We start from the raw sequence: 17,213 nt of genomic DNA, 5'->3' as shown, positions 1-17,213 counted from the left end.
TGTACACTCAGTCTTTACACAAGATAGTAACTGGGCCCAAAGGCAAGTGCACTGCCATGATCTTGGGGCGTTCATACTCCCTATGAAACACGGTTGTACAAGAGACATTATAATAATAACCAAGCAGTCCTGCAAAGAAACTAGATGTTTATATTTCCAAGAGGTAGATTTACTTGTACTTGTTCTTTAAATTATATATATATATTTTAAATGTTTTACTTTCATCAGGAAACAGACCTGAGAAGGAAGACCTGAACATTTCTAAAGACCCACTTTGTTCAGGGCACTCAACCAAGTACTTTATACAGTCTGACTCATTAAACTCTCTAGTAAGAAACTGTGATTGGCGAAGTTAAAAAATTAATTGCCCAGGGTCACTAAGTAAATGGCAGTTCCAACATTTGAATCCAGGCCTGGCTCCAAGGCCCATGCACATTCCCCCACATCACACAGCCTTCCACAAGCTATGTTACCTGCTAGACCCCAGGCTACAGTATCAATGACTTAGATCTGTTTTGCCACCTAAGGACTCAACCCAGCCTTGCGCCAAAGTTGCAGATGCATTTTTTACCTCAGTGGTCTTTGCAACTACCTGACTGTCTTTGATTGATTGCAAAAATAGTTTGTAGCTCCTCATGTCTGTCAAGAGGTGGAGTCTCTTTCCCTACTCTTTGACTCTGGGCTGACTTGCTTCAACTAGAAAGTGACTTTGTTTTACTGGAATGCAGTAGAAGCAACATTGTGAGGATTCTCAGCTTTGGCTTCAAGAAGCCGTGTCGCTTTCTTTCACTTTTGCACGTTTGGAACCCTTTGCCACCAAATGATCAACCTCAGGGTGAGCTTGATGTGGAGACTATGTGGAGCTGAGATGAGTCATCCTTGTAAAGGGTCCCCAAGCACGGAGTTATTCTGGCTGCTGACCACAAATACACAAATGATTCCAGCCAAGACCAGAAGAACTACCTAGCTGAGCTCAGCCCAAATTGCTGACCCACAGAATTGTGAGCGAAATGGTTGTTGTTTTTAGCCACTAAGTTTTGGATAGTTTGTTATACAGCAAAAGTTAACTAACACACTCTCCAACTTAGATTCCTTGTCAATTAAAAATAAGTGAGGATAGGCCCAACGGCTATTGAAAAATTTATTGACCTTCCTTATCCATGCATTCTGCTACCCGATTCAGTGTTAGATTTCCCTGAACCCCAATAAACTGGGTCTTCAAGCAACTGACAGTGACCTGATCCAGCCTCCCCTCTCATAAACTTCTTGAGGCAAGGACAACTTCTCACAACTCTTTGTATCTCCACATAGTACCTAACACAAAGCCTTCCTTGTATCATATATTCTCAACAAAGTTTCTAAATCCATCAAAGAGATTTTAACCCTTAGGGAAGTTAGAACCTCCCAACAGCTTTGACGCACAGTGTAATGAAATGGTAATAAAATCTATCTATATATATAAAAGCCTAAGCGGCCGAATGAACTATCGAACGACCGGTCGCTATGACGCGCACTGACGACCAGGGGACAGATGCTCAACGCACAGGATCAGGCTCCCTCCTGTCTGAATCAGGCCTCTGGGGATCGGGCCGAAACCAACTATCTGACATCCTCTGAGGGGTCCCGGATTGTGAGAGGGCACAGGCCAGGTCAAGGGACCCCATCGGTGCATGAATCCGTGCACTGGGTGTCTAGTTTGGTAATAAAATTTGGCAGCTTTTACAAATGATGGAAGAAAGCCATGCTTACTGGCAACTCTAAGACTTATGAAATTCAGTCCCTGAGTTTCAACTGCATTGTTTTTAAAAGTACTTTCTAAATCTTGGGAGATAGATCAGGCCAAGTATAGAATCAGCAATTTAAATATGTACAAAAGGCTTTATGATCTGTACTTTTTGAGCATGACTAAGTTTTAGCAAAAAATTGGAATCAAGCCTCACATTGGTGCTTAAACATCAGATAATGATAAATGTCTGATATTGCTTAGTGCAAATTTCATTGAAACCATAATTCTGAAACGCCATATCAAAGCTTCTGAGAGATTGTCACTTCATGGACAAAATATGCTTTATCTATAAAAGATCAGAATTAACTTGTCAAAATTGAAATAACTCTTCTGGCATTTTCCCCTTTATATAAAAGTATTTTCTCTTTATTTATATTGTTGACACTATTACAGATGTATATACAAATATTTTTATTCATATAAACTCAACCTCAGTTTTTCACACAAACAAGTATTTCAAGTTTAACCTAAGATACAATTCTAAATGCAACTCAGAGTGTTACATTACAATAATTACTATCAGCTGAAAAAGACTGAGGCACAAAAAAGCAGTACCTTTCACAATGACTGTTTTAAGATTTTAGAGTTGAACCTGAAATTTAATATTGCTAAGTCAAATGCATCTGCTAACCAAGTTGAATAATGGTTTTCTAAAAATGGTGTGACATCATTAACTGAACACCAGCCATGTGGACATGCAAAGAGGCACAGATCACCTTTGGAAAAATAAGGACACCTACAAGCTGATTTTGAATATTTTTACACTTGGGATCTGAGGCAAGATAAGTGGAACGAGGGCTCAAATATGGAGTGTGACCTGAAGGCCACGGTGTCCTCTTTCAGGGATCTGCTATTCTGTATAGCACTCTCTTCAGTGGTTCTCAAACCTGAGTCTTAGGTCAATTCCTAGGTGATTCTAATTTCATTCAACCAAAATCTGCTGAGTGCCTACTATGCTAAGTGCTACTTCCCATGAAATGATTCAGTTACACATCTTCCTGAAAAACCAGGGGAAGGGAGAAAATAATAATTTAGGGGGTTTCTTAATCCATGCAAAAAATAAGTATTTCTGAAACAAATGAAGCTAATTTGTGTTTCATTTAAAATTAATTAAGTGAAAAATGGAAAAAAAAAATCTTTCACCAGTACCTGTATCCTAGTTCTTCACTAAGATGGATCATATGAAGGATATACGACTCCTTGCTTGTTCCAGTGAGGCCAGGCAACAGTAAGATAGTAGGTCTGGTGCTGGCATCCATATAACTCTTACTGTTATCATTATCAAACCAGTCCAGTAAAATCTGTCCTCCATCTGCAGTTTTAATACATTCACTAAAAGAAACAATTCAAAGACATATTCAGTGTTTCAAGTTGCATCTTAATATTAGTGTCTTAATTCTATAAATATAAGATAGCATTTGGTCATCTCAAAATAACTTTTCTTCAGCACTCACTAACACACACTTATATCACTTTCTTTCATTATAAAAATATTCTGAAATTAGTACCATAAAGTATTTCCAGCAATACTAGTAAAAGGTAGTATATAAAAATGAACTTCAAAGTATTTCAAGTATTTATCTTTTTTATTTTATTCATTACTATGATTTAAAAAAATTTTTTTTATTGATTTCAGAGAGGAAGGGAGAGGGAGAGATAGAAACATCAATAAGAACCATTGATTGGCCCTAGCTGGTTTGGCTCAGTGGATAGAGTGTCGGGCTGAGGACTGAAGGATCCCAGGTTCGATTCTGGTCAAGGGCACATGCCCGAGTTGAGGGCTCGATCCCCAATAGGGAGCATGCAGGAGGCAGCATATCAATGGTTCTCTCTCATCACTGATGTTTCTATCTCTCTCCCTCTCCCTTCCTCTCTAAAATCAATAAAAACACATTTTTTAAAAAAATCATCGATTGGCTGCTTCCTGCATGCTTCCTACTGGGGATTGAGCCTGCAAACCTGGCATGTCCCCAGACCCGGAATTGACCTCCTGCTTCATAGTTCCATGCTCAACCACTGAGCCACGGAGGCTGGGTGATCTTTTTTTAAAAAATATATTTTTTTAAATTGATTTCAGAAAAGAAGAGAGAGGGAGATAGAAACATCAATGATGACAGAGAATCATTGATTAGCTGCCTCCTGCCCCACCCCCCAGGTACATGCCCTGACCGGGAATGGAACCATGACCTCCTGGTTCACAGGTCGAGGCTCAACCACTGAGCCACATCCTCGGGGCTCAAGTATTTATCTTAATTAGTTCCTCATTTCTCTAAAATACCCAGCCTTTAACCCCTATTTGATTGACGTCAGCCAAATAATTCAACAGGGAATTATGAATAAATAAAATGCTGATATGATCTCTTCTCTGCCTGTTTGACTCAATAACGGAGTCTTCCCATAGGGTCTATTACAAAATTTGCTTCTTAAATTTAAAGTACTTCTCCCATAGGATCTCTGAACATATAGACATTTCACAGACAAGTAGTGCAAGTTCCAGGCAACCAAAGGAACCCCAGAAGGACTAGATGATGACTCAGGGAAACTAATAACAGGCACCATTTAAATCTCCTGGTTACTGGTATATTCTGGACCATATCCTTAACACCTCAAGGGCATTACCATCAAGAACCCATTTGCTTATCAAAAAGTCCTTTTACAGGGGGTTGGTCACACAAAAATCCAAATTAGTTCATCCTCTCACCCCCACCCTTATCCCCAGCACCAGGGAACTTGTACATGTCATCAAAGGATCTCGTCCTCAGGGGCAGGTGCATGATGAACTTCGGAAAGAGTAACCCCTAAACATTTCTCCTAGTCTAGAAATAAACCATTTACATCCGCGCACCCTCCCCCCCCCAAAAAAAAATGGTGAAGGGCAATACCTGATATGCTCCTGCAGCTGGGGGTGGGGTGAGGGGCACGCTTTCCATGGTCATTCCTCCTTTTTCTACTAAACCAGAGGTTCCACTAACCAGCGGGATGCAAAGAACGGGGGTTTTGAAGCCGAGACAGAAAATGGGAATTCACTTACTTCCTGTAGCGCACGGGGGGCTTGGAGGCGATGAAAGGTCTCAGCAGTGTCTGCCCTCTGCTCTCCCAGCACCAGACCGTCGGGTAGTACGTTTCTGTCACCACGGGACAGTGGTCCCGGAGGAAGCGGCTGAAGCTCTCACCCCCCGCCACCAACCGCGGCTTCTGCGGGGGAAGACAGTTCCGTGAAGGAGATCCCGAGCGGAGGAAGTTTCTGCCAACTGTAAACCGCAACCGACCCGGCTCGCCCCTCGCGCGAGCGCCGGTCCCCCGGGTTACGGGAAGCCTGACGCCAACAACTCACGGTCACCACGGACTTTCGAGAGTGGCTGACCAAGCCCTCCGGGGACTGGCGCGAGCTGGCAGGAGTCGGTTCCACAAAGTGCTCCCGCATTCCCGAGCAGCTGTGCCGGGGTGGGCCCTAGGGACGCGGCAGCGCCGCGCGCGCGCCCCGAGGTCAGGAGGTCCGGGCTGCGGTCCGAGGAGCGGGGCCGGCCCGCAAGCCGGCGGACGGGGGCTGGCCAGCTTTCCCGCGCGCGCTCCAAGGGCGTTCCTCGGATGCCCGGCGGAAGGGCGACGCCGAGGAGCCGCCTGCTCGCCCCCCCGGGACGTCCCCGGCCAACTCGCTCCCGCCAGCGACTAGCCTCGGGCGACGCCCGATGCTGTGGCTCCCAGCAAAGCCGCCCCGGGCCCTGCGCCTCGGCGCCCGCGCCTCCCCTCGGCTCACCTTGGCAATGCTGCTCAGGTAGTAGCAGGCGTAAGCGACGCTGAAGCCCAGGATCAGGGATAAGCCCACTCCCGAACCGAAGAACCCAACCCGGACTTGGTGCTCCAGGTAAAGGGACAGCTCCCGGGAGAGCATCCGCAGGTCCATGGCTCGGCGGGGCACGGCCCCGGGGAGCGCCGCGCGCGGGTCCTGCGGCGGGAGGCCAGCCGGCGGGCGAGCGGGCGCGGCGCGCGGAGGACCCTGGAGCAGAGCGTCGCCTGCCGGGCAGAGTGCGGCTTCCGCCGAGCGGCTCGGCCGGGCGGCCCCGGGAGGTGCAGCCCTGCCCGCCAGATGCCGCCGGCTCCGCCCCCGCTTCCTCCGGACCGCCCCCACCGCCAGCCACTCAGCAACCTCCCAGAGGCGTGGTCCAAGCCCCGCCAGCCGGAGGGCTAACGGGGTTTCGCCTCCAGGTCGCGGTCAGACTGGGTGAACCCCCAAGAGTGGGAAGAGCGCGGGCGCCGACTTCCGAGAGGGAAATGGGCCGGGCAGGATACCTGCCCCAGTGACCTTGAATGATTCCGAAAGGCGGTAGGTCTGGATTACTCCTTCCTGTAAACGAACAGTTTAAGGTGCCCTAGAAGTGTGCGCTGGATTCAAAGATTTGGGGAGTTAATGCCAAAGATATGTTAGGAGAATGCACTCACTATGTAGTGAAAAAATTCTACACCCGCCCCCACCCCCCCCCACCCCCGGAAATTGTGTTGTCCCCCAAGAAGACTATCAAAAGGGAAAAAATATTCTATAAACATTCAACAGTGAGGACATTCAGACTTGATTTTAAACCTCTCTGTGAATTCTTTAGTATGCCTTAAATGAGAAGTAGTTCCCGAAAATAAATGAGGAGATCAAGAATATGAACTGGGATTTTAAAAAATTATAAAGCCTATTACTGGTTTATTAATGTTTGAACTTGAAGGAAATTCAAATTACCTAATACGCAGATAAACCATTTATGAAGTAGGTTCTCCTAGGCTTATTTATGGCAACATGCCTAAAGCCAGGAGATACTTATAGACATCTGAAAGGTGTAGAAGATTTAACAATCTGTTTCTTATGAGCTCCTCCCCACCCCCATCCATCCCCACACCCCAGAGGTACCAAGAGTGGCAAGACAAACAGGCAAAAGGAAAAAAGTAAGGGCTGTATAAACTATGAAAATTTCACAGGATTGTAAATTAATGATATAAATAGTGCTGGGGAAAGGGGATGGGCCAGAAGGGAGCAATTTATTTTGCCTTGATTTGGTCATTGCAACTTGATGGTTCCCACGACCCAGAATAATTCAGTTACCTTCACTGAGCCTGTATTTTTTAATCCATAGAATAATAATTTATACTTGATATGTGCTAGCCTGCCCCTGAATATAAGTAATTCTTTCATTTGCTGGCTCTTGTACTCACGCACACCCAGAAACACAAATGCACATGGTGGTTGCCATACTTGACAATTTACATGTGACATTCTTTTTTTTTTTTTTTTTTTTTTTTTTAAATTTTATTGATTTTTTACAGAGAGGAAGAGAGAGGGATAGAAAGTTAGAAACATCGATGATAGAGAAACATCGATCAGCTGCCCCCTGCACAACCCCCACTGGGGATGTGCCCGCAACCAAGGTACATGCCCTTGACCGGAACCGAACCCGGGACCCTCCAGTCCGCAGGCCAACGCTCTATCCACTGAGCCAAACTGGTTTCGGCACATGTGACATTCTTTATAATGCCTGCACCTGCCTTCTGCCTTGCCCCCCATAAATACATGTATATTTCATTTTGCTTAAATTTAAAGTGATACTATCAGCCTGGCCGGTGCACCTCAGTGGTTGAGCATTGATCCATGAACCAAGAGGTCCAGGTTCGATTCCTGGTCAGGGCACATGCCCAGGTTGCAGGCTCGACCCCCCGTAGAGGGTGTGCAGGAGGCAGTTGATCGATGTCTCTCTCTCATTGATGTTCCTATCTCTCTATCCCTCTCCCTTCCTCTCTCTTTAAAGTAAATTAAAAATATTTAGGCTTTGCGCAGTGGCAGTATCATAGCCAATGAGGTTTATCTGAGGCGTTTTAATTGAAAACTTTAAAAAAATATTTTAAAATAAAGTGATAATATCATAAAATAAACTAAGATAATATCACAAAATAAACTATCATAGGCATCACAGTTTGTGGAAAGCTTTCTTTTCTTTTTTTTTTTTTTTTTTAATATATTTTATTGATTTTTCACAGAGAGGAAGGGAGAGGGATAGAGAGCCAGAAACATCAATGAGAGAGAAACATCAACAAGCCGCCTCCTGCACACCCCCCACCGGGGATGTGCCCGCAACCAAGGCACATGCCCTTGACCGGAATCGAACCTGGGACCCTCCAGTCCGCAGGCCGACGCTCTACCCACTGAGCCAAACCGGTTTCGGCTGTGGAAAGCTTTCTGACTGGGGAGCAAACAACTCGGAACTCACTCACCAAACTTAAGCAAATCATTTACTCTTTCCGAGCCTCAATTCCTTGTCTATCAAATAAATAGTTGAGATGGAAGATGTCCAAGTTCTTTTCTGTTAAAAGAACATTCACAATTTTCCTTAAGGCAAGAATTGTTACTTCCAATTTAGATGAGGAAATAAGAGTTCAGACTGTAATATGACCCCCAGTTATCTCTCTCGCAGTATCCAGGCCTTTGTGTAATCTCCTTCCCTTGAGTACAGATAGGACCTGTGATTTAATTCTAACAAATAGAGTATTAAAAAAATGATGGGGTGTCACCATTCCTGGGATTACATCCTATACAATCCTATCTAATAAAAGAGTAATATGCAAATTGACCATCACTCCAACACACAAGATGGCCGCCCCCATGTGGACACAAGATGGCCAGCAGGGGAGGGCAGTTGGGAGGGACCCAGGCCTGCAGGGGAGGGCAGTTAGAAGTGACCAGGTTGGCAGAGGAGGGCAGTTGGGGCAACCAGGCCTGCAGGAGAAGGCAGTTGGGGGCAACCAGGCCCGTGGGGGAGGGCAGTTGGGGGGACCAGGCCTACAGGGGAGGGCAGCTGGGGGGGACCAGGCCAGCAGGGGAGAGCAGTTGGGGGGGACCAGGCCAGCAGGGGAGGGCAGTTGGGGGGGACCAGGCTGGCAGGGGAGGGCAGTTGGGGGGGACCAGGCCTGCAGGAGAGGGCAGTTGGAGGCAACCAGGCCTGAAGGGGAGGGCAATTAGGGGTGACCAGTCTGGCAAGGGAAGGGCAGTTAGGGATGACCAGGCCGGCAGGGGAGGGCAGTTAGGGGTGACCAGGCCAGCAGGGAGGGCAATTAGGGTCAATCAGGCCAGCAGGGGAGCAGTTAGGCGTCGGTCAGGCTGGCAGGGGAGTGGTTAGGGGGTGATCAGGCTGGCAGGCAGAAGCAGTTAGGGGCAATCAGGCAGGCAAGCGGTTGGGAGCCAGCAGTCCTGGATTGTGAGATGGATTGTGCCTAAACGGGCAGTTGGACATCCCTTGAGGGGTCCCAGATTGGAGAGGGTGCAGGCTGGGCTGAGGGACACAGGACACATACACCCCACCCCCCCGTGCACGAATTTCGTGCACCAGACCTCTAGTAAAAGCATAATATGCAAATTGACCATCACTCCAACACAAGATGGCTGCCACCATGTGGTCAAAGATGGCTGCCCCCATGTGGACACAAGATGGACGCCACAAGATGGCCTTCAGGGGAGGGCAGTTGGGAGGGACCAGGCCTACAAGGGAGGGCAGTAGGGGGCAACCAGGCTGGCAAGGGAGGGCAGTTAGGGGTGACCGGGCCAGCAGGGGAGGGCAGTTGGGAGGGACAAGGCCTGCAGGGGAGGACAGTTGGGGAGTATCAGGCCTGCAGGGGAGGACAGTTGGGGAGGATCAGGCCTGCAGGGGAGGGCAGTTAGGGGTGACCGGGCCGGCAGGGGAGGGCAGTTGGGAGGGACAAGGCCCAGAGGGGAGGGCAGTAAGGGGGGATCATGCCTGCAAGGGAGGACAGTTAGGGGTGACCAGACTGGCAAAGGAGGGCAGTTAGGGGTGACTGGGCCAGCAGGGGAGGGCAGTTGGGGGTGACCAGGCCAGCAGGGAAGGACAGTTGGGGGTGACCAGGCCTGCAGGGGAGGGCAGAGGGGGGACCAGGCCTGCAGGGGAGGGCAGTTAGGGGCAACCAGGCTGGCAAGGGAGGGCAGTTAGGGGTGACCAGGCCAGCAGGGGAGGGCAGTTGGGGGCGACCAGGCCTTCCGGGGAGGATAGTTATGGGCGACCAGGCCGGCAGGGGAGGGCAGTTAGGGGTGACTAGGCTGGCAGGGGAGGGAAGTTAGGGGCAATTGGGCCAGCAGGGGAGCAGTTAGGCGTTGATCAGGCTGGCAGGGGAGTGGTTAGGGGGTGATCAGGCTGACTGGCAGAAGCGGTTAGGGGCAATCAGGCAGGCAGGCAGGCGAGCAGTTGGGAGCCAGCAGTCTTGGATTGTGAGAGGGATGTCTGACTGCCAGTGGGATCGGGCCTAAACAGGCAGTTGGACATCCCTTGAGGAGTCCCAGATTGGAGAGGGTGCAGGCTGGGCTGAGGGACACCTCCCCTCCCCCGTGCACGAATTTTGTGCACTGGGCCTCTAGTTATGTTATATGACTCTAGTGTAGCACACCAGAGCTAAAGGCTCTCCTGCCCACCTTGAGGAAGCAAACAGCCATATGAATTGCCCCTAGAGAGGGCCACAGAGGAGAACTAGTGGTAGCCTCTAGCTGACAACCAGCAAAGGATGGGGTCCTCAGACTCACAACTCAAGGAAATAAATTCTGCTGATACCTTGAATTAATTTAGAAGCCAATTCTTCCCCAGTCAAACCTCTAATAAAAACTCAGCCTGGCCAACATCTTGACTAGCCTAGTGTATCCAGAGCAGAGGACCCAGCTAAGCTATGCCTGGACCCCTGACCCACAGAAACAGTTAGATAATAAACACTTGTTTTTTTGTTAATCTTTACGTGAGGATATTTTTCCATTGATTTTTTTAGAGAGAGTGGAAGGGAGGAGGACAGAGAGAAACATCAATGTGAGAGACACACATTGATTGGTTGCCTCCTGCACTCACCCCAAAAAAGCCTGAAGCATGAATTCAAAAGAATATATGCACCCCTCTGTTCATTGCAGCGTTATTTATAATAGGCAAGATCTGGAAACAACCCAAGTGCCCATCAGTACATGACTGATACAAAGCTGTGATACATTGACACAATGGCATACTACTGAGAGAGAGAGAGAGAGAGAGAGAGAGAGAGAGAGAGAGAGAGAGAGAGAGAGAGAGAGAGAGGAAGAAGAAGAAGAAGAAGAAGAAGAAGAAGAAGAAGAAGAAGAAGAAGAAGAAGAAGAAAGGAGGGAGGGAGGGAGGGAGGGAGGGAGGAAGGAAGAAAGAAAGAGAAGAAGAGAAGAGAAAAATCTTTGTGACAGCCTGGATGGATCTGGAGATGATTATGCTAAGTGAAATAAGCCAGTCAGGGAAAGATAAATGCCATCTGATCTCACTTATATGTAGAATCTAATGAACAAAAGAAACTGATGAACAAAATAGAAACAGAGGGATGGATACATGGAACCAACTGACAGCTGTCAGAACGGAGGGGTATTGGGGGACTGGATGAAAGAAGGTGAAGGGATTAAGCAAAACATGTTTTTGGGACACCCTGTATATAATACATAGACACAGACAACAGTTTCATAATTGCCAGAGAGAAGAGGGGGTTGGGGAGCAGGTGGATGTGGGCAAAGGCGGGGAAATGGGGATTGAAAGAGATTTTGCTTGGGGCAGCATGCAGATCACGTTTTATAAGTTGTACACTTGAAACTTGTAACCCAATAAATTCATTTATTAAAAAAACAACAACAACAAAGAAGAGCTAACACCTATATGTCTCAAACTATTTTTAAAAAAATTCAAGAGGGCCGAAACCGGTTTGGCTCAGTGGATAGAGCGTCGGCCTGCGGACTCCAGGGTCCCGGGTTCGATTCCGGTCAAGGGCATGTACCTTGGTTGCGGGCACATCCCCAGTAGGGGGTGTGCAAGAGGCAGCTGATCGATGTTTCTAACTCTCTATCCCTCTCTCTTCCTCTCTGTAAAAAATCAATAAAATATATTTAAAAAATAAAAAAATAAAAAAAATTCAAGAGGAAGGAAAACTCCCAAGCTCATTTTACGAGGTCCGTATTATACTAATTCCAAAAGCAGATAAAGACACTACAAAGAGCCCTAACCGGTTTGGCTCAGTGGATAGAGTGTCGGCCTGTGGACTGAAGGGTCCCAGGTTCTATTCTGGTCAAGGGCATGTACCTTGGTTGCAGGCACATCCCCAGTAGGGGGTGTGCAGGAGGCAGCTTATCGATGTTTCTCTCATTGATGTTTCTAACTCTCTATCCCTCTCCCTTCCTCTCTGTAAAAAATCAATAAAATATATTTAAAATAAAATAAATAAATAAAAACCACCATTCCCTTGTTCTTGGCATTTCCTGGCCCTTAAAAAAAAAAGACACTACAAAGAAAGACAATTATAGGTCAATATCCTTGATGAACATAGATACTAAAATCCTCAATAAAATATTAGCAAACTGGATCCAGCAATTCATTAAAAAGGTCATACACCATGATCAAGAGGGATTTATTTTGGGGATGCAAGGTTGGTACAGTATCTGTAAATCAGTTAACACAATACCCCACATAAACAAAAAAAGGCTAAAAATCATGATTATACAAATAGATGCAGAAAAGCATTTGACAAAATCCAGCACTCATTTATAAAATTTCTCAGCAATGTGAGAGTAGAGGGAACATATCTCAGCAGAGTAAAGCCATATATGAAAAACCCACATCTAACATCATACTCCATGGAGAAAAAGTAAAAGCATTTTCCTCAAGATCAGGAACAAGACAGAGATGTCTGCAGCAATCAGACAAGAAGAAGAAATAAAAGGTATCCAAATTGCTAAGGAAGAAGTAAACTGTCGCCTGGCCGGTGGGGCTCAGTGGTTGAGCATCGACCCAGGAACCTGGAGGTCCAGGTTTGATCCCTGGTCAGGGCACATGACTGGGTTGCAGTCTTGATCCCTAAAAGGGGGCATTTCTCTCTCATTGATGTTTCTATCTTTCTACCCCTCTCCCTTCCTCTTTCCCTAAAAATTAATGAGAACATATTTAAGAAAAAGAAGTAAACTGTCATTATTTGCAGATGACATGAACTGATACATAAATTCGCTAAAATAGCAGAATACAAAAAAAAAAAAAAATTTCCAAAACCCCTGGCATTTTTATACACCGATAATGAACTGTTGAAAGACCCAAGTGCCCATCAATAGATGATAGATGACTGGACAAAAAGAAAAGTGGATATATATATATATATATCTATATATATATATATACATATACATACATACACACACATATATATAACATACCCATACCCATAACAAAAACACAAAATCTTACCATTTGCAACAGCCTGGGTGGGCCCTAGAGGGTAATATGCTAGTGTAATAACTCAGTCAGAGTGAGACAAATACCATATGATTTCACTTATCCTTAGAATCTGAAAAACAATATAAACGAACAAACAAAACACAGAATCAGACTCATAAATACAGAGTTACAAGACTGATGGTTGCTAGAAGGGAGGGGTTTTGAAGGATGCCGAGAACCAATTCCAGCATGTAATAATTACAAGAGTTTTATCAAAAGGTTGGTGAATGCTGCCAGACAGCTCAGGGCATTTTATTGCCTCCTGTTGGCCAAACACCTGAACAGCTGTAGGCTATTCCCCAAACTGATAATGCTTCTGTATTCTATCCTTTGATACCTTACCCTTTGAAGTGTATATTTCCACCTTGCCTTGGGACAAATTGTGTTTAATAAAAGCTCGGGGTCCTTAGACAAGGAGAGTCTTCTAGCTCCTTCAGCTGAAGCTCCTCTGACCCCCAATGCCTTTCAAAGATATCTTTCGTCCTTGGACTCCTTAATCATCTACACGCAGCCCCTTTCTCCAGAATGCTGAACCCTTTGTAAGGCTGGGAAAAGAACCCCGGCAGAAGGACTGAGTGAAATGGGGGTGAAGGGATTGAGAAGTACAGATTGGTACTTACAGAATAGTCATGGGATATAAAATACAGCATAGGAAATAATCCTATATAATAAAAGCCTAATATGCTAAGTGTCTGGTCATCTGGTTGGCCATTCAACCAATCAAAGTGTAATATGCTAATGTTATGCTAAGGCCACTCATCTGCTTGCTATGATGTGCACTGATCACCAGAGGACAGACGCTCCAACTGGTAGGTTAGCTTGCTGCTGGGGTCTGGCTGATTGGGACTGAGCGAGACAGGCCAGACACGCCCTGGAGCCCTCCTGTGTCCCTCCCCAGGCCCGATTGTGCACCCGTGGGGTCCCTCGGCTTGGCCTGTGCCCTCTCGCAATCTGGGACCCCTCGGGGGATGTCGGAGAGCCAGTTTCAGCCAACAGCGGAACGACCAGGCAGCAGTGGGAGCCTATCCCACCTCCACGGCAACGCTAAGGATGTCCAACTGTCAGCTTAGGGAGCGGGCCTAAGCCGACAGTTGGATATCCCCTGAGGACTCCCAGACTGCAAGAGGGCGCATGCCAGGCTGAGGGACCCCCCACCCCCCCCCAGTGCATGAATTTCGTGCACCGGGCCTCTAGTACTGTAATAACTATATATGGTGCCAGGTGGATACTGGAAATATCAGGGGGAACACTTTGTAAGGTATATGATTTTTTTGTTTTTTTTTATATATATTTTATTGATTTTTTACAGAGAGGAAGGGAGAGGGATAGAGAGCTAGAAATATCAATGAGAGAGAAACATCGATCAGCTGCCTCCTGCACACCTCCCACTGGGGATATGCCCACAACCAAGGTACATGCCCTTGACCGGAATCGAACCTGGGACCTTTCAGTCCGCAGGCTGACGCTCTATCCACTGAGCCAAACCGGTTAGGGCAGGTATATGATTGTTTAACCACTGTGCTGTACATCTGAAATTAATACAAAATAATATTGAATGTAAACTGTAATTGAAAAATAAATAAAAACAACACAAAGTTTGTACAGTTGGCACTAAGAATTATAATTGGACTCACTGCCAATTCCCATCTTTTTCTGCAATGGAATGCCTGAAAACACTCAAAAGGGTTCCTGGTAACATGAGGAGTTGCTGGAGTTTATATGTTGAGTGTCTGATCACATGCCAACAGGAAGGAACAATTGCTCTGTAATGTCGTCCTGGAGAAAAAACCAAAACAGATCTAAGATTTCACCAGAGTCTTATTGCATCACTTAAGCTGTTACTATTGGTGAATTTAACTTGGGAAGACAAAGGAGAAGTGCTGTTTGTTGTTTGGGATCTGTGGTGTTGGTACAAATTTGTGGGGGTGATGCAAGTATGCCTCAGCTCACAAAGACCAGCATCTATGAGCAGAGTGCCTTTAAGAGCCAACCTGGCGCAAACAGGACAAAACTTATGGCCCTAATATGCTTTCCCTTCTGGCAAATTTGGCCACAGAAATGTTTGTTGTGACTCATCTAACACCAACCCTTGGCACTTATTAAAACCTAAGTATATTATGATATATTAAAAAAAAAAATGAACCAAGAGCCCTAGCTGGTTTGGCTCAGTGGATGGAACGTTGGCCTGAGGACTGAAGGGTCCAGGGTTTGATTCCAGTCAAAGGGGCATGCCCAGGTTGTGGGCTGGATCCCCAGTAGGAGGCAGCCGATCAATGATTCTCTCTCATCATTGATGTTTCTATCTCTCTCCCTCTCCCTTCCTCTCTGAAATCAATTTAAAAAAAGAAAGAAATCCACATTTAAAAAAAAAGAACCAAGAATCATTATACGTATAAATATTATTAACTCCTTTGTCTTATATGTGAGGCAACCAGGACCAGAGAAGTTAGGTGATTTTGCTGAAGCTCACAGAGCTAGTATGCCTCAGTGTTAAGCTAGAACCAATGCTTCATTTCTTTCCACCACATTGTTTCTATTCAAAAAGCTGACGCTATCTAAAATGTCAAATGATTTCCTCTAAACCTGTTTCAGAATTAATTTCAGCTTAAACATGGCAAGGTATGTTCCAACACAATCATTAGTACATATTTATTTTCCAAAACAACTTTTTCATGAGCATTTATCCCACTTTCATTGGCATAGGTTTCCTTCCTTCTACTCTTGGACCAAGAGCTTTGAGTAGAGCTGACAACTCACCCAACTGAAGAGTGACATGACATCCAGGCCTATCATGACCTCCGAGTTTGTTCAAGGATAGATAAATGCTCCATTCAGAGTCATTGCGTCACAAGGAGACTATTGCTGGGACTGTTGGGAGAGGGTAGGGGAGCTCTTTTCTGCTGGAACTTCTAGCAGTGAGAGTGAATGAAGCTAGGAGCTTGAGGCCACTTGGTGACTACAAAGGAATCAAAGAAAAGAAAAAGTGAATCATAAAGATGCTGTTTGAGCTAAGTCTGTATACATATTAACCCAGAACTTCTGTTTTTGTGTGTGTAATTGTTTGTTTCAGTTACATGATCTAATAGATTTCTCCTTTTGGTTAAGCCAATTTGAGTTCAATTTTCTGTTCTTTGAAATAAAAAGTTTCCAATTAATATTATTGTTTTTGATTGTTTAGAAAAAATATAATTTTAAAAAGAAAGAGGATGGAAGTCCTTAGAGAGTAAATTTGTTAACTAATATACTAATTATGTCAAGAATTTGAATTAGTTAGGATTGCATGCAGCTTCAAGTTACAAAAACAACTGAATAAGGATATAAAAAAACCACTTAAACATGAAGGATATTTATAATCTCATATAAAAGAGGTCTAGAAGCAGAGTAGAAAAGGAAATTCCAAGGTAGTTTAACTCATCAGTGCAATGATATCACTGAGGACCCAGAATCCCTTCTAAGTAAATGTCAGGGCACAGATTAGATAAAAATGGAATTCTTAAGAATTAGAATGAAGACATTTGGATGGATTAAGATAAATCTGAGAAACTTAAACCCCCATGTTCCCTTTATATTATTCTTTCTTTCTCTTTTTTACTAACTTCCTTTTTAAAAATAGTATAAGACTCATGAAAAGTTGCAAAAAATACAGAGTTCTCACCCTACCTGGGTTGGCTCAGTGGACAGAGCATCAGTCTTTATATATATATATATATATATATATATATAAATATATATATATTTTAAATATATTTTATTGATTTTTTACAGAGAGGAAGAGAGAGGGATAGAGAGTTAGAAACATCGATGAGAGAGAAACATCGATCAGCTGCCTCCTGCACACCCCCCACCGGGGACGTGCCCGCAACCAAGGTACATGCCCCTGACCGGAATCGAACCTGGGACCCTTCAGTCCGCAGACTGACGCTCTATCCACTGAGCCAAACCGGTTTCGGCTGAGCATCAGTCTTCAGACTGAAGGGTCCTGGATTCGATTCTGGTCAAGGGCACATGCTCGGGTTGCAGGCTCGATCCCCAGTAGGGGGCGTGCAGGAGGCAGCCAATCAATAATTCTCATCACTGATGTTTCTATTTCTCTCTCTCTCTCCTTTCCTCTCTGAAATCAATAACAAAATATATATTAA

General features: G+C 45.4%; 1 protein-coding gene and 1 long non-coding RNA gene across 2 annotated transcripts in view; one reads left to right on the top strand and one right to left on the bottom strand.

Annotated features, from left to right (window-relative positions):
- The window catches only part of ABHD3 (abhydrolase domain containing 3, phospholipase), a 33,708-nt gene extending 27,823 nt beyond the window's left edge, over positions 1–5,885 (bottom strand). The window contains exons 1-3 of the mRNA XM_008160239.3: positions 5,544–5,885; positions 4,818–4,981; positions 2,936–3,118 (exon numbers count right to left, since the gene is read on the bottom strand). Of these exons, the coding sequence (XP_008158461.1) occupies positions 2,936–3,118; positions 4,818–4,981; positions 5,544–5,690 (494 nt within the window). The 5' untranslated portion in view covers positions 5,691–5,885. The remainder of the gene's footprint in view (positions 1–2,935; positions 3,119–4,817; positions 4,982–5,543) is intronic.
- On the top strand, positions 5,629–15,839 carry LOC129150928 (uncharacterized). Its single transcript, XR_008557740.1, has 3 exons — positions 5,629–5,651; positions 5,993–6,110; positions 15,778–15,839. It is a non-coding gene; the product is annotated as an uncharacterized LOC129150928 (long non-coding RNA).
- Positions 15,840–17,213: the final 1,374 nt, after the last annotated feature.

The sequence above is a fragment of the Eptesicus fuscus genome, chromosome 12 (assembly GCF_027574615.1).
Source record: "Eptesicus fuscus isolate TK198812 chromosome 12, DD_ASM_mEF_20220401, whole genome shotgun sequence".
NCBI classification, from domain to species: Eukaryota; Metazoa; Chordata; class Mammalia; order Chiroptera; family Vespertilionidae; genus Eptesicus; species Eptesicus fuscus.
This window is presented reverse-complemented; position numbering and strand designations above follow the sequence as displayed.